General features: G+C 36.1%; 1 protein-coding gene across 2 annotated transcripts in view; it reads right to left on the reverse strand.

Moving 5' to 3' along the window:
• Positions 1-27,497, reverse strand: part of LOC150083289 (phospholysine phosphohistidine inorganic pyrophosphate phosphatase-like) — a 193,914-nt gene that overhangs the window by 145,840 nt on the left and 20,577 nt on the right. For both annotated transcript variants that reach the window (XM_090377151.1, XM_090377150.1), the window contains exons 3-4: positions 26,031-26,218; positions 17,415-17,571 (exon numbers count right to left, since the gene is read on the reverse strand). In XM_090377151.1, coding sequence (XP_090233277.1) covers positions 17,415-17,571; positions 26,031-26,218 — 345 coding nt within the window. The remainder of the gene's footprint in view (positions 1-17,414; positions 17,572-26,030; positions 26,219-27,497) is intronic.

A 27,497-nucleotide genomic window follows, 5' to 3' on the forward strand; every position in this document is an offset into this window, starting at 1 on the left:
GAAGAACTTAAAGTGCTTCAAATTTATATACTCCATTTGAAATGTTACAATATTTTTTAAAAACGATTTTATAGATATTTTTCTAAATGTAGCAGTTGCATTAGGAATTTTTCTAACTTTACCGGTTTCAGTTTCCTCGGGTGAACGGAGTATTTCAAAATTAAAATTAATCAAAAATTATTTACGATCAACAATGTCTCAACAACGACTCTCTAATTTGGCTATAATTTCAATAGAAAATGATCTTTTGGAACAAATAAACATAAATGAAATAATAAATTTGCATCTCTTAAATCAAGGAAATATAAATTTGTATAATGTTCCTTTTATTTTATTATCGTATGATTACCGTGATTTAGAATTTAAAGTTTATTTTCAGAATGATTTTGTTATTTTTGTTTGTTGTTTCATTATATTATATGTGAGATATGTTGTAATTCTTTTCTTTTTCAATAAATTAATAATAATTATTTAGGCCTTATTTTATTTTTTAATCCAAATATTTTGGGGCAGCAAATCTGATTTCACTTACTGGTGGCACATAGGGTTGCAGCAGCCCTGGCTGTACTCAATTAAAATATTAAACAATTATTTTATTGTATAAATTAAAAGGAAACAACTTTTTTATTCCTTTCTCAGTATTCGAATTAAATTTTGTACTACACGATTTATAAAATGCTATTTTGCTTCTCTAAAAATCTGGTCATACTACCTCGTGGTTTTCATTGAGTGGCCACATCAATTTTATATTTAACAAAGGGGCTTGAAAGTGAAATAAATTTGCCCGCCACTGAAGTAGACATCTGCAAGGAGATCCAATTAAGGTGTTTAAGGCTTTGAATGGACTGAGTAAGTTAACGCTAATGGAATCCTTCTCTTTCCTCAGATCACACTCATTAAGGTGCATTGAATTCAAAGTGAGGAAGGATGGTTGTAGGACAGACATGCAGAAATTTTCTTTCAGCCAGTAAGTAGTTGATTGCTGAAACAAACTTCCATCTAGTGTTCTGAAAATGAAGAGTTTAAACAAATTCAGGGAAGAAGGTAGACAAACAATTAGAGGGAATAGACAGGTGATATAGGTAGTGTTTTTTATTCTCTCTCTTTTTTTTTTTTTTTTTTGTTGATGCTGCATATAAGCTTGCTTTTTTACATCATTTGCCACTACCAATTCTAAAATCGCTGCACTTAGGAGCAGGTCTGAAGAAATTATGTCCTTTCATTAATTATTCCTATCTATAAAGTCTTCTATAGTGTTCAAAACTGTCCTCTGCTAGCTGATAAATATTTTTTAATTTTGAAGTATACAGTATTAAGATTAATGCATGGCTGCTAACTTTTGACTTTGAAAATGCTGGGGGTCAGGCATTTATTAGCAGGAGGAAAACTGGAGGTTTGTGACAAAAAACAGGTGAAAAACACAAACTTTATAGTTTTTGCTTCGTAATTCCGCTGTATAAGGCTATCATTAGACCACACTTGGAATACTGTGTTCAAGTGTGGAGACCGCACCTAAAAAATGACATTGAGCTCCTTGATTAAATTATGTTGCAGAATAAAACTTTGAATGAATGGAAAACTTCAAATCCCATTTGCTGCCACGTGACTCAGGCTTTGAGTCATGAGGCACTATCCACAAAGCTTGAGTCGGATACAAGCTTCTAAACAATACTGCAGTATTTACCTAGCTCTTAGGGACAGCATCCAAAAACAGACTGGCAGAAAATAATTTTGTTACGTGTGCTTCATAAAAGGGTTTTTCAGAATTATAATTCAACTTATACAACAGATACGACTAAAATACATATTTTTTTGTCTTAAAATATAAAGTTGACTTATATGCTGACCACTATGATATGCTTATGTGAAGAAATGTTAAAACTCTGAGTTATTCCCAGTAAAGATGTGGGATCTTGTCTAATAAATCTCATTTTTCACATGGGAATAGCAGGCTCTCTTTTGAAAGGAATTAGACAGGACTGAATTTTAGGATTTGAGTTAACTAAGTTTACTTTGCTTCATTGGAGATTTGCATTTAACAGAATGGTAGCACATATTTAAGAAGTTGAAGTTGTTTGTGCAGAGCAGGTTTCTCACATTTGAAGGTGAAATGTAGCATGCCATCATCAGAAAAATTACATACAGGAGTTGTTCCAGTCAGTAGAAGGCCATTAATATAAAAGGGGAAAAGAGTGTGAGAAAGAACAGAACTTTCAGAAAAACTAAAATTACTTGATAACTTAGAAGCCCGTGAGCGTCTACCATCACCTACAATGAGTGGTTGAAGAGAGAAAACAACCTACCAAACTGCAAAATTGACAGAAAGCAAACCATGAGATGAAATTTGATCAGAGTGATTGTTAGTGTGACTTTCTGTTGCACAGATGATCAGTTTCTACTACATGCTTTATCTATGGATATTTTCAAGGGGACTGTTCTTTTAGAAGACCAAACACAATCAAAAGCCTTAGAAATTTCAAGGGTAACTGCTCGATTCCCCTGAACTTTTTCATTGAATTTGTCCAAAGATGAGCAATATAAGCAAGATATAACTGGTGAATTGAGACTAACAGAATCCAAGTTGGTGATCATTGATCAGATGGAAGGTTTGAAAGTAGTGTAAAGATGACCACAGACACTACAATATGCTGGGAAGTTTATGAAAGGAAAAGGCATGCTTTTGAAAGTCTAACTGTGTATGATTAACTCAACTAGTGGGATTGGGCACAAAAGGTTCCTGAAATCTGTCTTGATTTTTTTCTGAACTGTTTCTTGCACTCACAACAAAGCAATATGTTAATTGTTTTTCTGTGTGCTTATGTTCAAATAGTAGCACTATAATTCATCATCTTGTCTTCATGCTATTCATCATATTATAATTCATCATCTTTTTTGTTACTTATATACTTATCATCTTTTTTGTTACTTATATTTTTTGTTACTTTACTTACTTATGTGCTTCTTTAAAATGAATAACCCTTCAAAAAGAATGAAGGACAACAGTGGATTCAAGTTGAAAGTTGTAGCATTTACCACAACCATAAACAATTGTGCAGAAGTCAGAAACTTTGGTATAAGTGAAAAGTTAGTGTATGACTGGAAAACGAACAAAGATTTGTTAAATAACATGCCCAGGACAAAATGCGCTATGAGAGGAGGAAAAAGTCATTGGCTCAAGTTCAAAGCCAATCTTTTTGAGTGGGTATCAGCAAAGTGCCAAAGTGGATATACTGTGACAATAAATGCCATTCATGCTGAAGCACTTCAATGGGCAAATGCTAACTTGCAAATCAGAAATTCAAAGAAGGTTTAAGTTGGTGCAGATGCTTTATGGAAAGAAAAGGATTGGTATTATGTGCCAAAAGACAAAACTAGCACAGAAACTACCAGACAAATTGGAAAATAAAATTACTGAGTTTCAACAATATATAATAAAAATGTGAAGGGAACACAATTTTCCATTGTCACACATTGCAAATATGAATTTTGACATGGTGGGGAACCAAAATAGCAATTCAAGAGGAGCCAAAACAGTTTTAATGAAGACTACTGGACATGAGAAAACTCTATTTATGGTCGTATTAATGTGCATGGCTGATAGAACAAAGTTAAATCCAATGATAATTATCAAAATAAAAACAATGCCAAAGATTACAATTCCCCATAAAAAATGGCTGGATAAAGATGGTTTGGGACATGTTTAAACCACATATGACAGAGGAAACAAAGAAAATGTTACCCAACATTAATATAAAGATTTCTATTATACCAAGTGGATTAACATCGGTTGTGCAGCCATTAGATGTTTGCCTCATCAACAAGCCATTCAAAGACACTCGTGCAGAACAGAATGATTGCATTATGAACGGTGAAAAAGTTTTCAAGGGGTGGAAATATGTGGCCAACTCCACTGGATATTTTGTATAAGTTTGTGATAAACGCTTGGAACAAAATAATATTAAAACTGTAATAAACTGGTTTAAAAAATGTGGTTTATCAAATTCCACAGATGGCATTGATGATTTTTTGTAGCAGAATGATGATGAATAGAATGTGTCAGATAATGAGTGGAATCCACACTCATTACCTGACTCATATGACGAAAATTTTATGGAAATTGATGAGGACGTTATAAGAGACATTTTGTTATCTGATAGTGAAAATTTGGATACAAAGCCATGTTTTTAGTAGATTGTATTGGGATATTGAATTTTTTTGTATAATACAATTACAACCTTATACATGCTTTTATTTATTTTTTTTAAACAAGATCTTAAATGTGTTGTATTTTCTATAGATTTTTAGGCCAACCCAAAATTTTAAGTGTCATATTTTAAACTTCAAGTCTTGACTAATACGCCGACCAATATGGTAAGCATATCACAAATACTGCTTCCTCTGCATCAAAAAATCTAGGTTTCTTTATTGCTCTCAGGGTTACCTAACTCTTAACAGCTCCTGACACAAATTTCAAATCTGATTGACCATGAAACATATCTGGGGCAGTGCCTCCAAAATCTCTCTTAAACTCTTAGATTATTGAAAAGAGGGCAGTCAGGTTAACCAGTGACCTAGCTTGTACAAACTCTCTCCACTCTGCCACACAGATATTCAGTTTCTGCTGCATGCCTTTTCTATAGATACTCCCATGGGTACTGTTCTTCTAAACTGGATTTCACCTCTCTCTCTCTCTTAAGCTAACCTAAGTCCCTTTCTTCCACTACTGACTTTAGTTCAACTCTACCAAGTGTATAAGTTATTTTGGGGTTGCTGTTCCCCAGGTATAAGACCTTGCATTTTACTGAATTCAAGCATAGCTGCCACTTTTCTGACCATTCCAGAAGTCTATCCAGGTCACTCTGAAGAAGCTCAGCTTGGGGTTGATCATTAACTATTCTACTGATCTTTACATCATCTGCAAATTCAGACATCACATCCTATCTCCCTTCATCGATGCCATTTAAGAAAAACAAAAACAATACTAAACCTCTCTCAGGCTTCTTGATTCCATTCAGAAGAGGGCAGTTAGGTTAATTAATGATTCATCTCTAACAGAGTCTCTCCACTCGCTTTCTCATAGATGTACTGTTTCTGCTGCATGCCTCTTCTACAGATACTTCCATGGGCACTGTTCTTCTGAATTGGCTTCTATAATTCCCGCTCTCTCTTTCAAAACAGTCCGAACACGTGCCGCCACCAGCCAACATCCATTTACTGTTCAACTTCAAACTCACAGAACCAACTTTTCATCTTCCTTGTTTATTCATTCAACTGCGTTTTCTGGAACAACCTTCCTTCATACGTATTTCCTGAAAATTATACAGAAGTTCAAGTCCAATGTTAACAAATATCTTCTTTCGTCTTCTCAACCTCCACCCAAGCACGGTACTAAGTACTACAAGTTCTAATACCTCTCGTGTTTGGGGTTTACTTAAAAAAAAAAAAAAAAAAAAAATCCTTGGGGAACTCCACTTCTTACATTAATCCAATCTGAAGAAAAACCATTTATCACAACCCTCTGCCTCGAAGCCATCCTGCTATCCATCTAAGGATTTTCCCTGATCCTAACCTGTTCCAGCTTATAAAATAACTGCTCATGTGAGACTGAGTCAAATGCTTTGCTGAAATCCAAATAAACAATGTCAAAATTATTCCCTAAATCCAGCTCATGAGTGACCCTGTCAAAATAGCTAACTATGCTGTGTATCCTTCAGTATTCCATTTCTATCTAAATGATCCTGAATTCTACCCTCGATCATTGACTCGATGATTTTCCCTACTACTAAAGTTAAGACTGACCAGCCGGTACTTTCCCACTTCATTCTTAGAACCGCCCTTATGTAGTGGAGATACAATGGCACTTTTCCAATCCAATGGAATCACTCCCAAGCCAGTGATGCTCTCATAATTAGCCTCAATGGTTCAATGCATGCACTTGCCGCCTCTCTTAAGATTATGGGGGTATATGCCATCAACCCCCAGGAGCACCACTGGCCTGTAGGCTCAAAAGTTTTTTCATTAAATAAACATGCGAAATTTCAACATCATTAATTACATGTTTTTTTTCAATTCCACTCCCATAATTTCTCATTGACACAAAGGGTTTTTCTTCTGTAAATATCAAAGCAAAGTAACTGTTGAGTTCATCTCCAACTTCAGCTGGGGTATCTAATACTATCCCACATCCATTACATACGGGTCCGATCTGGTGTTTCCTTCTTTTCTTTGAATTTATATACATGAAGAATTCCTTATCCTCACTCTTTGCTCTCTTTGCTAGTGATTACTCATAATCTGCCTTTGCCAGCGTAACCTTTTCTGGCACTTTTATAGATCAATTAGTAGCTGATATAGGCTCAGTACTTTTTATTGCTCTGTAACTTTTCTATGCCGTCTTTTTCTGCTCAAGTAATCTGACAACTTCATTAATCATCCAACTTGGAATCCTCTTCATGGAGTATTTTTTTAATGGTATATACGAAGGGTGGGCAACCTTTATAAATGGCAGGCCAAATAAAATGTCTGTGAGGTACACACAAGGGCCCTTTCCGCAATTTTTAGGATTATTAAAATGGTATATAATGAAAAAATTTTCATAAACAGTTATGTTATTTATTGTAACATTTAATACATATATTAAATATTTATATAAATATATGTATATATAATTAATTTTATTAATAATAAAAACAAAATACAAATTCAAGATTCAGGAAAAGTTACAAAAATATAATTATAGTAAAAAGTTACAAATACGATTCCAGTAAAAAAAATTGCAATATTTTATTTTTATAATATTTAATGAAAGATTTGATACTGTTTATTTTTATCAGTGAATCAATATTTGTCAGTTCACTGTGCAGAGCAGCATTAGCATTCGTTGAGGCATATGATGCAAGAAAGAAAACTTATAGAGCCTCAGCCAAAAAATAAAAATAAATAAATAAATGAAGAAAGAGAAATAAAAAAAAAAAAAGCTTTCCCATTTCACCCATCCAGTCACTCCAAATGTTTGTCTAGTTCAGATTTAAATTTATTTAAGCTATCAACTTCCACAACAACAGATGGAAATCTGTTCTGGCAATTAACTATCCGCTGGCTAAAGGCAAACTTCAGCACATCTATTCTACAACTGTCTTTCTTCAATTTGAATCGATGCCCTCTCAGGTTCTTAATCTGAGCAAGTAGAAGTATCCCATCAGCACTGAGCCTGCTCAAATCATTCAAGGCCTTGTACACCTCAATCAGATCACCTCGCAGGTGCCTAGTCTCCATATGCTGCAACTTACAGAATTTAAGCTTCTCATGGTAAGAGAACCCTTTGTTCCTCTCACCAATCTTGTTACTCTTCTCTGTACTCGTTCTAGCAACTCTACATCCTTCCTAAAATGAGGCCACCAGATCTGTACAAAGTACTCAAGGTGTGGCCTGACCATTGCCTTATACAAAGGGATAATCACCTCCTTATCCCTGCTAGCTAAATTCCTATATATCATTGACAAGACTCCAATAACCTGCTCTGGCAGCCTGTCTGGACTGCTCAGAGAACTTCATATCGACTGCACAATTACTCCCAGGTTTTTTTCATTCTCCACCTCCCTGAGCGTGGTACCACACAGTTGGTACATTTCTCTTGGGTTAATGCTACCCATATGCAGTACTTTGCATTTGTCAACATTAAACTTCAGTAGCCATTTCATAGCCCATCTACCTAACTGTTCTAGATCCTGTTGCAGTGACATACTGTCTCTACTATCATTAACAACCCTGCCAACCTTTGTATCATCTGCAAACTTCAACATTAAGCCTGATATACCTTCGTCGATATCATTAATAAATAAACAAAACAACAATGGGCCCAGCACTGAACCCTAGGGGATTCTACTAATAAAATTAGTCCACATAGAGCAGTGTACATTTATTACCACTCTCTGCTGTCTCCCACTCAACCACCCTTTATCCATTGCAGCAACTTGTCCTTAATGCCATTCTGCTCGAATTTGTACAGCAGTCTTCCATGTGCAACAGTGTCAAAAGCTTTCCGGAAATCCAAGTATATGATATCAAAATTACTTTTTGCTGTTTGTTTGTTTGTTATTTGGTTTTTAGGAGCATTAGCAACTATGGCCATATTGCACTGGGAATATGTGGTGGTCATTCCTGACCTTTCCGCATCCTCCGTATTTGGTGGTGACGGGTTCAAACCCCGGTCTAATCAAGAAGCGTGTGCTATGCACTGCTGCTCCTTCCCACCGGGCTACAGAGGCGCCTGTTACTTTTTTGCATCCAGTTCCTTTGTAGTATGTAGTATCATCAAATTGGTCAGACAAGACTTCCCCTTAACAAAACCATGCTGTGTCTGAACTATTACCACAGTCTTGTCTAGGTGATCCTGCATCACTTCTTTAACCAGTGACTCCATTATTTTCCTTGGAACAGCAGTTAAACTAACAAGTCTATAATTATTTGCTTTGCCCTTTGAGCCTCCTTTGTGAATTTTTTGCACATCTCCAGTCCATGGGGACTTCCCCTGAATCTAAGGATGCTCTCATAATTTTGGCTAAGGGTTTGCTTACTTCCCTCTCTGCCTCCTTCAATATAACTGGATATATTCCATCTGCCCCAGGTGCCTTTTTTATGTTTTTCTTCAACAATTACTCCTCCACTTTGCTCTCCGTTATTACAAACTCATTTAGATCTCTGTTAGAGTTTAGTAAACTTCTGTCCTCCCCTTCCTTACAGAATTGCTCATGTGTGAATGCAGATGCAAAATACTCATTCAGTTTGTCAGCTATCTTAGCAGGATCATCAACAGTCGAACCACCAACATCAAGTGGATCAATCTGATTCATCCTCTTCCTTCTAGAGTTTACATAAGTAAAGAAGTCTTTGTTGTTTTTCTTTGCATCCTTTGCCAAGGATTTCTTGTAATCTGCCTTTGCTTACCTAACCTCCTTTGTTACTTCACTACAGACTAGCTTATAGGCTTCTGTGTCACCTGCTAATTTATATGCATCCCATGCAATTTTCTTCTCTGCCACGAGCCTCATTAGTTCATCTGACATCCATTTGGGCCTAAATCTTGAAGAGTATTTCTTTTGGTATGAAAAGCTTAGTAGCTTCCAAGATTAATTCCCTGAAGGCCTCCCATTTAGAATTCACTGTTTTTAACATCATCAGTTGATCCCACTGTATAGAATTCAAAATCTGTCTGAAACAAATAGTCACCTTTATGAAAACCAAAACCCTTCCCTTTACTCTTGATGTAGTTACATCTTTAAGTAAATTCCACATCAATAGACTGTGATCACTGTCACCTAGTGGTTCCTTTATCTGAAAATTCCTAATGCACGAGTCATCACTGCTGATAATCAGAACAAGAGCATTACCCCTCTGGTTGCCCCTCGAACATGTTGCTGTAGAAAACAATCCTCCAAATAAATCCACAAAACTCTTGCTAGCATGCGAGTGACCAACCTATGAGTTCCAGGCAATATCTGGAAAGTTAAAATCTCCCATTACAAGACATTCTGATTTACTGGTCCACTCTTATTTCTCTGCACAATTGTTCATTATACTTATCAGAGTCATTAGACCAATAACACATCCCTACTCTCATCTTCCCTTTCCCAGTGTTTATGTCACACGAAACTGTCTCAACGTTGTACTGTCTACCCATATCAACTGGATGCACTTCCTTACATTTTATGGGTGCCTCCGTAGCCAGGTGGGAAGGAGCAGCAGCGCGTAGCACACACTTCTTGATTAGACCAGGGTTCGAACCTGTCACCACCAAATATGGAGGATGCGGAAAGGTCAGGGAATGACCACTGCCTATTCCCAAATAACAACAACAACTTACATTTTATGTGTTTCTTAACTAACAGCATAACCTCTCCTCCCTTCCTACCCTGTCTATTCTTTCTGTACACATTGTACTCCCCAAATTCCAATTCTTCACTGCTTATATCTGTGTGACAACATGTCTCTGATATTCCAACAATATTTGCCTTTGATGCCTTGATCAGCACTTCAAATTCATCAAATTTATTTACTATACTTCTAGCATTGGTGTACATGCAAGTACACCAACGCTAGAAGTATTTTCTATTTTACGTCAAAAATTCCATTAATTCAAAAAATATACATAATAAATGGCAGGCCATTTATTATATATATTTTAAAAACGACCGCAGGGCTATATCATGCACATTTTCAGGCTGGAGTTTCCCTGTGTTCCAGAAGTTGGCCACCTGTGGAATATACACATTCAAGGGTTCTATGATTAATGTTTTAAAGATATACCATAATTAAATTGTATTCGCTCTCTGTGGATATCTACCCAGTTAATAGAAGCCAAATACCACTTTAAGCCGTCGTAATTTCCTTTCCTGAAATTATAACCCATTCCTTTAACTACTGCTACCTCTCTTTGTTGTCGACTGTAGAATGCTGTGATCACTTCCTGCTACTGGTTCCTGTACTGTCAGCCCTATAACCCATTCCTTTACCTTTAACTACTGCTACCTCTCTCTTCATTGTCCACTGTAGAATGCCGTGATCACTTCCTGCTACTGGTTCCAGTACTGTCAGCCCTATTATGTCATCTGGTTCATGGGTGATGATTAGGTCTAGAATATTATTTTCCCTAGTACATTCCCTGACACGTTGATACAAATAACAATCATCTAGTTGATTTAAAAATTGTCCCCCACGTAGAGTTTCCTTCCCATTTGCTTCAATCAATTAGAGGCAAATTAAAATCACCCATAATAAGACATTCACGCTTACTTGCCCATTCCATTTGCATGTAGAGGCTCTCATCATAACGTTCACAATCACCTAGCCTGTAGATTACTCCCACTAGCATGCGAAATGTCTGAATCTGAGAAAGCTTTTGTTGCATTCAGCCTGGTTTTGATAAGAAGCATGATCCCATTGCCCTATACTTCCTAAATACATTGTACATACCATACCATACTGTAACTCATCATCCTCTATTTCCAGGTGGCACCATGTTTCCATAAGCCCTATTATGTCAGCATTACTTGTTCTAACCAGCAGTTCGAATTCACATTTTATTGACGACACTTCTGACAGTACAGTATAAACAGCATACTTGCATTATACTGAGTACATCAATGTGCCTGACATCATTCTTGCAAATCTAGGCTTAGTGTATCGTGTCACTTAGATTGAGAAAATGCTTTCGCAGCAAATCACAGTTTGAATTTCATATAACGGCATATGGGGGGAACCATTGTATTATGCTTGGTAACATAAAATTATCAAAGAAAAAAAAAAAAAAAAAAATGTTGTATTATGCTAGTAAAAGTAAAATTATGAAAATTAAAAAAAAAGTAAGTCTTTACAATCTGATACCTTTTTTTTGACTGATCGTTGCGAGTGGCAGTGATTGATATGCCTAGCCCTCTATGGTTAGTCTTCGTTAGGGTGTTTATCCCCCTTGCTGCTATTTTAAACAGCAGCAAGTGGAGGATAAACACCCAAGACTAACAGATTCGTGCGTAAAACAGTTTTTATAATCTATTGTATACAAGATTATGAATACACCATTTTTTGCTCAAATCTATCCGAATTGGTGTATAGTGTATAGTATAGTGTGTTCGTGTCTAATGGCACCAGGAGTTTCCCCATTTCCACGTTGCTTTCATTGTGGGTGTGACAGTTCACTGTAAAGAAAAGGATTTAAAAGTGTATGGGTTTTGTAAGTGTAGTGTTGTGCATTGTTGTTCTTCTGGCCATTAGTCACTAGACCCCTGCTGGGGCCCAACATTGTCCACACTATACCTCGTAGAGCAGACCAGGTACACTAGTATTTAGATATTTACTCTGGCAGGTCCTGCCACCTAATTTCCTGAGATTTCAATGGTTAGGACCTTAAAAAATAAAATAATAAAAAAAAAAATTAAATAATATATAATAAACAAAAAAATTCTCGCTCAGTGGGGGTTAAGAAAATCGAGTAGAAATACCAAATGAGTTTAGTGTGAACACAATTAAATTTAGTTATTAAATTTTTCAAGTTATGTGGGGTATACGCTAGCATATTAGGTAGTGGGGGAGGAAACAGAAGGGTGGGGGAAAAGAAATATGGGGACGATAGAGAAGGTGACCCCAGATAATCAGTGGGGCAGGCCCATGACCCACCAGGTGAAGAGAGGAGTGGCGAGGGGGAGAGGAGGAAAATATAGGACCATGCAAGGGAGCATGGTTGAGAGCCAAGATGGCCAGCAGCAAGCTGCAGTTGGTCTTCAGTGGTATTAGTGTTCCCATTTGGGATATCACTCATGGGACCAGGTCCCATCCAGTTTAGTCAAGTCATGTCAAGCCCAGTGGTTTGTCACTGTTGGTCAAGTCTTGTCCAGGTAGTAGAGGTGTCAATTCTGGGATCCATATCCAGTGCAGTGATCAGGTTCCTTCAGGATTTCAGGAGTGAGGAAAAAAACCAAAAAAAACCGCACCGTCTTTTCCTTATTCTTTGCATCTTTGTCACAGAGGGTTGCCAGTTGTTGTCAAGGTTGTTGTCAAAGTTGCTGATCTTTGGCCAGTTCTGGTGGAATTGGCTGGTTCCAGTTACTGTCTAGTCCCTTGCTCAGTTCGTGCCTTGAGCTGGTATTTCTTCCTGATCAGGTTTGTCTGTTTCCCTTGCACTCGATGTGCTAGTCCACAGGTTCGCCAGCCAGGGGCTGTGTTTACACATATCATTCTTGCAGGTTGTTGTTTTGCCTACAATGGTGCAGAGTGCCTGTCAGTTGTTAGTACAGGCGTGTTAGTGTCGTAGTCTGGTTCGTGCCATCCAGTTCTGGAGGTTTATACAGTTCTTGTCATTTGTTAAGTATGTTCAGTTGTTAATCTTGGTTGTCATGTGTAGTGTTCAGTTGTGCTCCATTGCAGCGAACACTCATCTTCTTGTGAAGAGCCCTTGGGCGTAACAGGAGAAAGCCAGGTACTCTTGTTTTGTATCCAGTATGTTGTGCTCCCGTCCTCTAGGACAATATAGGATCTCTGTTATTAGGACAATATAGGATCTCTGTTATGTTGCGGAGATCATCCCGAATTGGTGGCGTAAACTAACGTAACCTTCTTTAAGTAGTTCAAAATAAAAATCTATTGATAAAACTATATTTCTTTCGCTTGAATAATCCAGAGCCGAGAGGGAGAAAAGTGTATTTTCTCAATCTATGTATAAGTGTTAATGTGCTAAACCTAGATTTACAAGAATGACATCAGGCACATTGATATTTCCCATATAATGCAAGTATGCCGTATAAACAATTAGGACTTAGTGTTCTTGTATAGTTCAACTACCCTGACACACCTGTGAAGTTATTTAAGCTTGCTTCCCTGACATTAGCTACCTGCTCATTTGAAATGTTTCTGCCCTTAGAACATCTTGCTAATATGATCTGTTGCAGTAAAAAACAAGAACTCTTGTGGTATATGCAAGCATTACTTTGACCAATATTATCAGATAAAAGCATATCTATATTATCCTTGTTTCCCCCCCAAACTAGAAGTTTCTCTGAACCCTTAAGGTATCCTTAATAATAATAGCAAAAAACCCTTGCACCACCTTTGTTTAAATATATCCTGTCTCTACAAAACAGATTCCATCTACCTACAAGTGTGGGCCAAGCTGATAAAAATTCCCCCCTAAAAGCTTTGCAGAGTCCTTCATGTCTTGAGTTAATCCACAAGGCTTTCAGCATATAATCCCTCCTGTCATGCCTTGGGCAGAACTGCAGACACAGACATTGCAGAACTGCAGACACAGACTTGGGCAGAACTGCAGACACAGACAGTGTCTGCAGTTCTGCAGACGCAGAACTGCAGACACTGACCTAACTCGAAGCATTTCTTCAGGATGGTCTATATTTGTCTAACAAATCGTAAGATTGTGTATGCTTAATACCATTAGTCCCTACATGAATAATAATATTCTATTTACCCCCTCCCCTTAAAATCTGACAATCTGTTAGTGACATCATTAATTGTTGCTCCTGGCAGACATACCTGGTTCTAGTCCACCTATCCTTATTACAAAAAATATTTCCCATTTCCCTGACAATGGAATCTCCCAGTAGAACTAAGTCCTTTTGAACCAGAGCAGTTTGCACTTGGTTATTCTGTTCTGGGACCCGAATCAGAAGTGCATCATTTGGTAGTTTACTAGTCTTGAGTTTCTAATGAGCTCCAGTTACATTCTAGAGGACAAGCACCCATTTTTTCTGCAACTCAAATTTTTCTAGCATCCATACAATGGTGACAAAGAAAAGAATCACCAGATGAGCTATGATTATCCACTAGGTCAACCTTTGAGCAAAATGCCACAGGTTCTGCTAACGATGAAATCATGATTCATCCAGAAATCACCATCAGCTATTTATGTATGAGTTATGATACCCTCTGAAGAAGTGTTCAAGGTGGACCCTGTCACAACCATTGTTAAATTTACTAAATATCACAGAAAGCTACTTTTTAAAAAATCATATTTATAATATTATAAAAATTAAATTTACAAACTATTACAGGAAAAAAACGGATATTAAAATAACTTTACAATATATTAAAGAAATTAATTAAAAGCAATTATCTAACCTCTAATCTCTATACACTCCCTGCACTATGAAAGTCTAAAAAGCACTAAAAAGACTTCTCCATACAGAGGCTGCACATGACTGATTCTCTGCAACAATTGACGTTGCAGACAACAGAGAAAATAGAGCTGCAGGAACGAGAACAGAGAAGGGCAGTGAGATTGCATTAGCATTAGTAAAGGCATATGATGCAAGAAAGCAAGCTTATGCAGCATCAGCAAGAAAAGGAAAAAAAAAAAAAAAACTTCCACTTCACCCCTCCGTTCGTTCAAAATACCTATCCAGCTGAGTCTTAAATTTATTTAGGCTATCAACTTCCACAACAAGGGATGGAAGTCTGTTCCACCAACCAGCTACCCGCCAGCTAAAGGCAAATTTCCGCACATCTATCCTACATCTGTCTTTCCTCAATTTGAATTTATGCCATCTCAGGTGATTATTCTGAGCAAGAGGCAGAATCCCATCAGCATTGAGCATGCTCAAACCATTCAAGGCTTTATACACCTCTATCAGATCACCTCAGCGGTGCCTAGTCTCCAGACACTGTAATTTGCAAAACTTAAGCCTTTCTTCGTAAGAGCAACCCTTTGTTCCCTTCACTAACCTTGTTGCCCTTCTCTGTACTCGTTCCAGCAGCTCTACATCCTTCTTGAAATGAGGCCTCCAGACCTGTATACAGTAAACAAGATGTGGCCTGACCATTGCCTTATACAAGGGAATAATCACCTCCTTATTCCTGCTAGAAAAATTCCTGTATCTCATTGATAAGACACCATGAGCTACTCTTGCAGCACGTCTGCACTGCTCAGAGAACTTCATATCTGCCCGCACAATTACCCCCGGGTCTTTTTCATTCACTACCACTGTCAGTGTAGTACCACAGAGTTGATACGTTGCTCTGGGGTTGCTGTTTCCCATATGTAGTACTTTACATTTGTTAATGTTAAACTTCATTTGCCATCTGCTCAACCTTTCCAGATCCTGTTGCAAAACTTAAGCCTCAGTAGTGTCCTTAACAACCCTGCCAACTTTTGTATTGTCTGCAAACTTTGACGTTAAGCTTGATATACCATCATCAATATTATTTATAAATACAGAAAACACTAATGGACCCAACACTGAACCCTGAGGGACTCCACTAATAACATTAGTCCACTTTCTATCTTCAACCATCCCTTTATCCATAGCAGCAATTTGCCTCCAATGCCACACTGCTCCAATTTGTGCAGCAGTCTTCCATGTGCAACAGTATCAAAAGCCTTTCTAAGATCCAAATATATGATATCAAAGTTATTCCCTGAAACCAGTTCCTTTGTGACCATATCATAGTATCCAATCAAATTGGTCAGACAAGACTTCCCCTTAACAAAACAATGCTGTGTCCGAGCTATAACTGAAGTCTTGTCTAGATGATCCTGCAGTGCTTCTTTAACCAGTGCCTCCATTCATTTTCCTGGAACAGAAGTTAAACTCACAGGTCTATAATTACTTATGTCAGCCTTTGATCCTCCTTTGTGAATTGGGGTCACATTTGCACATCTCCAGTCTATGGGTACCTTCCCAGAGTCCAAGGAAGCTCTCATAATTATGGCTAAGGGTTTGCTTACTTCCTTTGCTGCCTCCTTTAATATAACTGGATAGATCCCATCCACTCCAGGTGCCTTTCTTGTGGTTATCTTCAACAATTTCTCCTCCACTTTACTCTCAGTTATTACTAGCCAGTTATTGGTGAGGGGAACAAATGGTTGCTCTTACGAAAGGTTTAAGTTCAGCAAATTGCAGCATCTGGAGACTAGGCACCTGTAAGGTGATCTGACTGAGGTATATAAGGCCTTGAATGGTTTGCCGCAAGCTCAATGCTGATGGAATTCTTCCTCTTGCTCAGATTATGCATCTGAAGGGGGTGGGCTTAATTCACACTGAGGAAAGACAGTTACAGAATAGATGTGTGGAAATTTGCCTTTAACAAGTGGGTAGTTGATTGCTGGAACAAACTTCCATCTGTCGTGGAAATTGATAGCTTAAATAAATTTAAAAAAGAACTGAACAAACTTTTGGAGCAAATGGATGGATGAAATTGGAGCATGTTTTATTTTTTCTTCTTTTTTGGCTGATGCTGTATAAGCTTGCTTTCTTGCATCATATGCCTTTGCTAATAATATGCTAATGCTAATAGATGTGCAGAAATTTGCCTTTAGCCAGCAAGTGGTTGATTGCTGGAACAAACTTCCATCTGTCATTGCAGAAGTTGATAGCTTAAATAGATTCAAGGAAGAACTGGACAAACTTTGGGAGCAAATGGATAGGTGAATTGGGAGCATGTTTCCCCCCCCCCTTTGGCTGATGTTGTATAAGCTTGCTTTCTTACATCATATGCCACTGCTAATGCTAATATGAATAGGGCTTGGGAGTAAGTTTGAAATATAGTCTGATCTGAACCTTTGCTCAAATCTGCCAGTCCATCCAAAGATTCTGTAAATATAATAAAGGTTCAAGCCAAGGAAGAGAGGTAACAGTTGAAGATTTAATAGAAATGTACAACAATTTGCCACTGAATGATGCAGGCAATAAATAAACAGGAAGTTCAATAAAAAATAAGGAATTGTCAGCATGTTCTCAAACAGCTAATTTTTTGTGAAAATGGTTTCTGACATAAATCTACACATCGAAAGAAGCTGCATAAGAAAGCAAAAAGTAAGACCAATAGTCCAATCACGTTGAACACGTGAAATGTATTAAACTTAACAAAACAAAAAATATATGTATGAAAAGAAAAATAAGACATTCACCTACCCTTTACCCATGGATATTAAAACTGGTGCTTTTGAATTTATAAGAACCTGGAAAGCTTTAGTAAGATTCTGATATGTAAAATTTTCTGCTGCATCACCAATCACCACACAATTGAATGAACAGGACATGTCGCACTCTTGAAATTCTGGAAGAATCCCTGCAATGGCAAGACACATTTTAAACATATTTTTAAATAACATCAATAATAAATAAAGTAATCTTGTTGCCTCCTTATATATGTGAAAAAGAAGCATCTGAGGATAATAAAACACAATCCTCCAACATTTGGTTGAACAACAACAGAATGACTAGAAATACAAAAAATGATTAAAAATTTTAGGGAGCAAAGCTTACCAGCTATTCGGATGGATCTCGTTTCAGTCTCCTTGACATTGTATATATATACTCATTCCAATGCTTCTGCAACTTCTGGAAACATTCCTGATAGGCTTCTTTTTGAATTGTCAATAGTGTCTATGTTATGTCCGGAATAATTTCTTCAATTATTGCAAATTTGTGACCTTTGAGCTTAGGGGGGGGGGAAATCACAAGGAGCCTAATCCAGTGAGCATGACAGATTAGGAATCATAGTGATGGAGTGCTTCAAAGGTCTATTTTTGAATGGAAAGTGTGCACAGACACTGTCATGCCTCAAGTCCCTTTTCTAGTCATTTTTCTCAGAAAATGATCATGCAATCACCATAGAGCTGTTTTGTAGTATTCCCAGCTCCTGTTCACCATGCAGAACAAATTCATAATGAACCATACCCTCCAAATTAGAAAATACAATAACTCTGATCTTCACAAGATTGTTTTGCTTTTTTAAAGCTTTTGAGAAAATGAAGTCTACCACTGAGAGGGCTAGCCTGTTTTTTCCTGGTTGGAGCCAAATACTCAATTTTTCACCAGTAACGATGGAAGAAACAAAGTGTAGGGTCAGCAGTAATACAGTGAGGAAGATCCTGGCATTCAATAACTCATAGATCCCTGTAATCATGTGAGAATCAATCTTTTTTTCAGTCCGAACTGAATAAGTTTCAGATGGTGTATGATGCTAGGTTTCCCTGTGGGTTCTTGATAATTTTTCTCATAGATAAAATGCATTTAGAGTGCTTCAATATACAGAAAGTTGTAACAGGGTAATCCAATTTTTTTTTTCGTGGGAAATAAGGAGTTGAGGAACAGCTCCATAAGCATATTTCACATTATAACACACATTATAAATAAAAAATGTTCTCTTCATACAATGGCACTGACTACATAAGTCATAGGAGTTTACAAGTAATTTTGACATATCTGATAGGAATATTATTAACTGCATTTGGCAATAACGTGGGCCAAATTATATTCAATGCAAATGTGTGTGTACTATTACATTTCCTCACTGACTATTTGTCTACACCAGGCCACACTAAAGAAGATACAGTATTATATACAAACAAAATGGGGATGGAGAGAGATTATTTATTATAATATTACTATATTACTTATTAAAAAAGAAAAAAATAATAATAAACAGTAAGTTTCAGATTTTTTTTCTTAAAAAAAAAATCTCCAATAAAATTTCAATACTAGCAAAATATATGGCAGGAAAGCAAAAGTGGTGCACTCATAGCATTAGAAAATAGCTATTGAATGTTGTGATTCTTCTGGAACACATTTGAAAAAAGGGAAAGAAAGGATGTAGCCAATGTTTTAACCCATCAGCAATTATATTTGTATTACTGTATTTATTTATTAATAATACTGTACATTCTTTGCTTCTGATAACCTGATGCACATCTTACACTTAAAGGTTTTTCAATGTGGTCTTAGACCGCTGATGGATTTTGCATCTATTAGTCTCCCTTTTTAATGGTTTCACATAAGTGTAATTTTGTCCCGTGCCACAGACATGACTTGACAGTCTGCTGGCTTCCCTAACTTAATTTATTATTATTATTATTAGCCATATGGTGCAAAGGAAGCCTCAGGCTTATGCTGCACCAGCCAAAAAATAAAAAATAAAAAAAAAATACCTGAGTTACCCAGAGAGAGAGAGAGAGAGAGAGAGAGAGAGAGAGATAAGAAGAAGGGAATCACCAAGAAAGAGAAGAATGATGATATCCAGCTCAGAACCCTGGGCGTGCCAAGCCGATACTCACCAGATATGAGCCACTTCAAAGCCTCTTACGTGCCGTGGGCATATTTTCTTCCATGCGCCATTTAAACAACTTTTAGTAATTTCCACTCAGGCCTTATTAATGTTTAAGATGGCATGGTAAATATTGCAAGATTTCCAAAAGTCTCAACATCTACTGCAGACAATGCCTGAGCAAATGTGCGTAAATAGTATGCTTTTAAATTGGCAATAACACCCTGATCAATAGGTTGGACGAGTGAAGTCTTGTTTGGTGGTAGAAATATGACTCTCACATTCGAATTGAAATCATCTAGATGCGTAGAATGTCCAGGAGCATTAACTAATAGAAGCAAAATCTTGATAGGAACATCATTGTCTTTACAATATTTTTCAACCTCGGGAATGAAGCAGCATTAAAACCAATCCTCAAAGAGAGAGATATTGTTATCAATGCTCTCTCTCTCTCTCGTTCGATCAGAAATGTACAGGTAGGGTGGCTTTATCGATGCTCTTAAATGAGGATTTCCAGAATGGTACACAAGCAGTGGTATTAATTTGTAATTTCCCGCTACATTAGCCCCGAGCAAGAGCGTGGCCCTATCTTTTGAAACCTTGGAACCTGGTATTGTCTTTTCCTCTTTGGCAATGTATGTTCGATCTGCCATTTTTTTCCAATACAAAGCAGCTTCGTCAACGTTAAAAATTAGCTGTATTGAATAGCCGTCTACATCAATAAATTTTTTCCAACACACCACAAAATTTCTCTGCAGCTGTAGAATTGGCACTGGCGACTTCACCACATACTTTAATGTTTTGGAAACCAGCGTGATGCTTGAACCTATTAAACCACCCATTGCTTGCCACGAATCTGGGTTGGGATTCGTCATACTTATCCTTAATATCTTCATAAATACTTCTTGTTTTTGCTTGAATGGCCATTAGACTCAGGGGCACTTGCTTCTGAATCTGATTTTCCATCCATATTATTAATAGCTGTTCCATCTTCGATATAGCACCTGAACACTGTTTTGTGATCACTGTTGATCTTAAGTGCATTGATCCTTTGACATGTTCTTTTATATATGCACTGTCCCTTAAAATAGTATTCACTGTTGAAGCAGCGAGACCTAATTCCCTTGCAATAGATGACAAACTTTGTCCTGCTTCGTACTTCTTAATCATTTTCATCTTCATTTCTAAATCAATTTATTTCGTTTTCTGGCACTACTACCACTTGCACTTTCCGTTGGTCCCTTCATCATTGTAATACATAAATAGGAATGAAGAGAAGTTTCTGAAAATTTGTTTTTTTTTATATGATTGAAGATTTCAGTGAAGGGGAACACATTTCACCATAATACCGTAACGTAAAAACCCACAGAATTCCAGTTATCTGGATTATCGCAAATGCAATAAGATCGAGTTTACCACCAGTTTATAATAGATTGCACTAACAGAAAAGCAAAGCCCAATAAACCAGAAAGTGCAAATTGTTTTCATTGTTTTTTTGGTCATGACCTCCAGAAACGTGCTTTAGAAAAATATCACAAAGGCGTTCAAAATTGATTCTTAAAACAGGAACATATGATAACGATGAAAATGTAGTGTAATTTCCATTACAAAAATGACCTTTTAGAGAGAGAAATAGCTTAGTAATATAGCGAAATTTTTAACTTCCAAGGACTTGAAACGAATTACAAAAAAAAAAAAAAAAAACACAATATGTTATTAGGTTCACATTATGATATTTTCACAATACCTCCATTTATCCCTACAGATGCAAAATATGTTTCCATATTCTTTTCAGCTTGTACCGGCCAGAAAAAACTTACATAAAGTCGAATTTGCGTAAGTCAAGTATTACGTAAGTCAGGGAGTTCCTGTATTTTACTGCATTCAATTTTATTTTCGATCATGGAGATCATTCTGCTTCCACTGAAGACCAAGACCAAATACTTTGCATTGAAATTTGCACTTATGTTCAATTTTGCAACAAATACAATTATTATTCACTGTTCTGCCTAAGTTGTTAATATCTTTTTAAATTGATAGCATAGCCTCAAGAGGTAAATCCTCTAAACATTTAAAAATTTAAGACAAGACCAGGAAAAGTTATTTTGAAGCTTACCGGCTCTTCATCAATGACAGTGAAGTAATCTCTATTGACAAAAATATGCTGTAATGTATTTTGGCTAAATGAAAGGTGTATGGAAGTAAATGTTCCATTTAAATACATAACTGTTTTGTATACTTTTAACCTGTAGTACTGGCTGCATTGTCCTATACCAGTGGTGATCTATAATTGATCACCACTGGTATAGGACAATCACCATTAAACATCAATTATAGATCCTATACCAGTGATCTATAATTGATGTTTACTTAGTACCTCTATATAAAGAATACAATTATTATATATTCTATATATATATATAATTTGTATTATGAAATGTAATTTTTATAATTATATTATCGTAATAACTAACATATATATATATATATATTTTTACTATATATATATATATATATATATATATATATACAGTGAAACTTCTCTTAACGGACACCTCTCGTTAACGGACATCTCTCTACAATGGACATTTTCAAATTCCCCAACTCACCTCCATTGGTTTTAACGTGTTTGCAGCTTCTGTCTAGCGGACATTCTCTGTAACGGACGCGGACAGGCAATCTGCACTGTTTCGTTTAGATTAGCACTTAATTTGATCTCCCCATAACGGACAGCGGGCGAGCTCACGGCCCTTTTTCTAGGAACGTTTCTTCCACGTATTGCCTCAATCGTGTGTTTATTTTCTATTTCCGATTCTCTGAATTTTATCAAGGTTTACGTCGCGGTTCTAAACCCTTTTTCAAGAATTTTAAGGCACGTGTAAAACTTCTGATGAATTCGGTGTGTGCAGGGAGAGGGGCAATATGGTCGGCCTTTCGTCTTTTCAGTTTCAGTTTTCAGTTTTGTTCAGTGTCGTGTGAAGTGCACAATGTCTTCTCGTAAACATTTAACTTTAAAAGATAGTCGAACTCATTAATGCGTATGATCGGCAAAAAAATAGTGTTCGCAATCTCGCTGTAAAATTCAAAATCGGGAAGACGCAGGTAAGCGACATCCTAAAGAAAAAAAATGAACTGCTCAAACAATTTTGGCAACACGTAAATGATCAGGGTCAAAAATCATTCCCGAAAACTGTTAGACTTCAAATTTGTCGCGCATGTGCTAAAAAAATTCCCATTAATGGGCCTATTATTAGGAAAAAGGCTTTGGAGGTTGCGAAATCTATGGGAGTAAATGAGTTCAAAGCTTCTGTGGGATGACTAGACAAGTTCAAAACTCGGCATAAAATTTCTTGGAAAACCGTAAGTGGTGAAGGTGGATCTGTTGATACTGGGGTTGTAACAGAGTGGACCGTCAAATTGGAAGATTTATGTCGTGATTTTGAAGCTAAGGATATTTACAACTGTGACGAAACAGGGTTGTTTTTTTAAAGCTCTTCCTGAAAACACGAGTCTAAAAAACGAAAAGTGCCAGGGCGGAAAAATTTCTAAGGAACGCTTGACTGTACTAATGTGTACAAATATGCCTGGAGACTTTGAACAACCTCTTGTTATAGGAAACCCACAAAATCCTCGTTGTTTCAAGGGCATAAAGTTGACTCTTTTGGATGTTGACTGGAAGTCTAATAAAAAAGCGTGGATGACACGAGATATCATGAGCGAATGGATAAGTCACCTTAACCAAAACATGATTCGTCAAAACAGAAAAATTATTCTTTTCATGGATAATGCTGCATCTCACCCGCACATTGAATTGTCCAACATTCAAATCATTTTTCTGCCACCAAACACATCTGCAGAGTGTCAGCCCTTGGATCAAGGGATAATAAAAAATTTTAAACTTCACTACAGAAAACGTGTTTTAAGACATCTCATTGCAAACATGAACGATGTAACATGTGCGAGTGACCTTGCAAAGAAAATCAGCATCCTAGATGCGATTCAATGGATTTCCTCTTCAGTAAACGCAATTAGAAAACAAACTGTCGTGAACTGTTTTGTAAAGTCTGGCTTCTCAAACGCAAAAATTGAAGTTGTGAACAGCAATGTGGAGCACCAAGAAGAACAAGAACTTCAACATCTATTGATAATGTACGATACTTCCGCTGCAAGTGACCTTGGCTACAAAGATATAGACTCAAACCTCACTACAGAAGATGGTGCTATAGATATCAACGACATTATCATCGATATTTTTCAAGAAGTTCCTCATGAGGATGAAGAAATTGAAGGAGGTCATTCTGTCGAAGAACATATTAACGACGAACCACCGATGAAAATAGAAGAAGTGCTCATACAAATCAATCGTTTAAAAATGTTTTTCGCCGCTGAAGAAGATACTGAAGGACTTTCGATGGTTTCTTTACTCCAAACAAATGTTGAAAACAAAATTATCAGCTAGAAGAAGGTGCAGAAGAAAATAAGTGATTACTGTATGCATTTTTCTTAAGATAAAGTCATAATATGCATAGCACAATTGTATGTATATTATTTACAAAAATATTGTGCAAAATCTGTATATAATTTAATTTAATTTTACATTAAATGTTTAACGATTTTTCTTTATCTCTTGTGTATGTAATTGTATATTATTTACAAAAATATTGTTCAAAATCTGTATATATTTTAATTTAATTTTACATTAAACGTTTAACGATTTTTCTTTCTTTTTTCTCCCTCAGACTCTTGTTAGCGGACACTTCTCTCTAACGGACACATTTTGGTGCCCCATGGCTGTCCGTTAAAGGGAAGTTTCACTGTATATATACACACACACAGAGAGAATTGGATGTAACAGGCAGAAAATTGAGTAGGGGTGCCGCAAAACAAAATAAATTACTTAGGGGTGCCGTCATTAAAAAAAGGTTGAAAACCACTGTCCTATACAGTATAAACTATGGGATTGCAGAGTGATTGCAGGTTTGAGCTTATGTTCAACTTAGAACCAAATACTGCTATCCACGATTCTGCTTAAATTCCTAATATATCTTTTTAAATTGTATGGTATTGCCTGCAAAAAGTGAATATGCTATATATTTAAAAACCTGAAGCACTGCCTGAGCAACTGTTTCAAAGCAGCTTTTAATCATCCTAGATCTTCAGTGGAAGCAGAATGATTCCCATGACTGAAAATCGAACAACACATGGTAAAATGTACAAAATTTATCTGATTTCAGTTACTTAATTGAAATATATAGAGATATGTTAATGGACATTTCACCTATAGTTACAATCCTATATTCTTTCAGAATGTTTTCATAATCACTTTGTAAAAGTAAAATCATTAAAAAATTGCAAATGAAAACATTATGACATTTTTATTTTACATAATACTCCCATACCTCATTTGAATACAGGCTTCCCATACCTCATTTGAATACAACAGAATCCCAATCATCCAAAACAAGTGGAACTAATCCCATTTTGTATAGTCCATTTTTTCAGATAATATCTTCAAAATAATGGCAATGTTTTGCAGCTTGAAAGATGTCAGTCTTTCTTTTTTGCTTTAGGACTCTGTATTTCCAATTGTGTTTGCATTCAATTCTTCTTCAAATTGTGTTTGCATTCAATTCAATGCAATTCGCCCCAACCAGTAGAAATGTGAAAACATTAAATGCTTCATAGGCTGCTGGTTTTTCTGATGTACAGTCTTCACAATGTCCCCACTGCAATTTCAGTTTCTGATTCAGATTGGTATTTAATGATGGAGCTATTTTCTTCTGTGTCAAAATCAGTAACCTGGATCATTAGTTCATGCTTTCTATCTAATTTTGTGCATTACTTAAAAATATCCAAAGAATGTATCATGAGTTCACTGAACTTCATGCACAGATCAGCCATTTACTGAAAGTTAAACCAGGGGACTATAAAATAAAAATTTAAATAACAAAGTATATAAAAAAAAAAAAACTAAGAAGTTTGATGGGTCAGTGAAACAAGGCAAGCAGGCTGGGTCGACTATCCATGTCACTTTTATATAATATTAACCACACTGACTGAAGCATAAAAATTCTGCTAAAAAATAAAATGTCTACAAACTGACTACTGAATAAATTTTTATTTGCAGTAATTTATTTAATGGCAAATTTGTAGCTGTTTTCTTTTACAATGAAGTTTTTGTGCATCATATCAGAGTTTGTGGAGTTATACAGATGCGAGTGGGCAAAATTTATTCTTCTTTGCTACATTCACATAATGATTTATATTAATGTAACAGTTTTATTTCTTAAAGACTCAAAGAAATCAATACATTTAAATATTAAATGCATTGATTTCTTTGAGGGAAATTAGGGGACAAAACAAAAATAAAAAAAATTTTGGGATATCAATATTTCAGATAACTAGAATTCTACTGTACTTAATTTTGACACTAAAATCACCGTTATTAGAAATCTCACATTAAGTAATGATAAAATGCATACCTGAATTAACAAGCAAATATGGGTTCAAATTTCTTGATCTCAAAATTTCATTCACTAAAGGGGCTGGAGAAAACACATCATCTTCACTAAGCTGAAAGCCAAAATTCTGAAGCTTTTCAATAAGCATAGCTCTTGTATTATGAGTTTCATTTGTGAGGAATTTAAATGGCAATTGTGCTAATCGCAACCTAAAAGAGATGTAAAAAAAAAAAGGTTGTCATGCAAGAACTTTAATTATAAAGTTCCATAAATCAGTATCAAGCTACCAGCATATTATTTTATGTAAAAATACAAGTTAAGAACAAAAAGATAATCTATACTCAAATTTTCAAGAGCACATGAAAACAAAATAAAGAACTCCTTAACATGTTCAAATCAGGCTGAAAATTGAATGTACAGCTCCAGGCAGATGCATTTTGAAGAAATTTGTTCATTCTAGCAAGAAGTTTCCTTTTTTGATTTTTCTGATGAATTTCAACCTAAAAATGGGAGTTAGTGTGATTTCTCACTTAACTGGGGCTAATTTGTGCACTAAATAAGCATTAGTTATAGTGATTCAACACACTTGGTCACCTCCACTAAATAAACTGACACTGATGTAATTGCCATTGTGATTCACTGATGTTTGCACGTATTACTGCACATTTAGTATTACAATGTCCATTTTTCTTGAGTTATAGGAGTTGCTTTTATGTTTTCATGATTTTACGTTTATGTTATCAAGAGTATAAATTTCCTCACATATTCGCCCTTTGTCAGATCTCACCATGAGGGTTGCCAGCATTTGGACCCTTTCAAGGAGCTCAATGTCTTTTTTTTTTCAATGAGGTCTCCATACTTGGACACAGTATTTCAAATATCTAACAACTGCTTTATACAGTGGTATTACAATGTCCTTATCTCTACAGGCTATCATTTGATAAATCATCATAGGGCACTATGTATTTTCTTGGCTGCCTGTTTACACTATTCAGAGAATTTCATATCCACCCATATCATAATTCCCAGATCACTTTCTTCCTCTCTTTTCAATTCAACTCCACCAAGATACAAGTTATTCTGCAGTTACTATTCCAAAGTGTCCTACAAGTTTAGTGTCATATGGAATATTACAGTGATTTTTTTTTTATACAGTGATTACAGTGATTATGGAATATTACAGTGATTAATCTGCTTCCTAGAAGTAATAAAAAATAAAATCCTATGGATCGAAAAAAATGGTGTTCATGCCTTTCTAGTTCAAGGAAATGCACCAGATATGCCCACCTCTAAACTTTCTATAATATTTTTCAAATAAAGCATAGTCTCATTTAGGAAAATTATTTTAAGTCTTTCCCAGAATAATTAGCTGAAAACTCATGATCAGAAAAAGAAATGAGAACTGTGGAAAGGGATGTCCCTTGCAGCAATCATTCTTTTTATTGTTTTTGCAAAGAGCTTCAGTTGATAATAAATATTGAATCCAGT

The sequence above is a fragment of the Mastigoproctus giganteus genome, chromosome 7 (genome assembly GCF_048544385.1).
Source record: "Mastigoproctus giganteus isolate SK-2022 chromosome 7, ASM4854438v1, whole genome shotgun sequence".
Lineage (NCBI taxonomy): Eukaryota > Metazoa > Arthropoda > Arachnida > Uropygi > Thelyphonidae > Mastigoproctus > Mastigoproctus giganteus.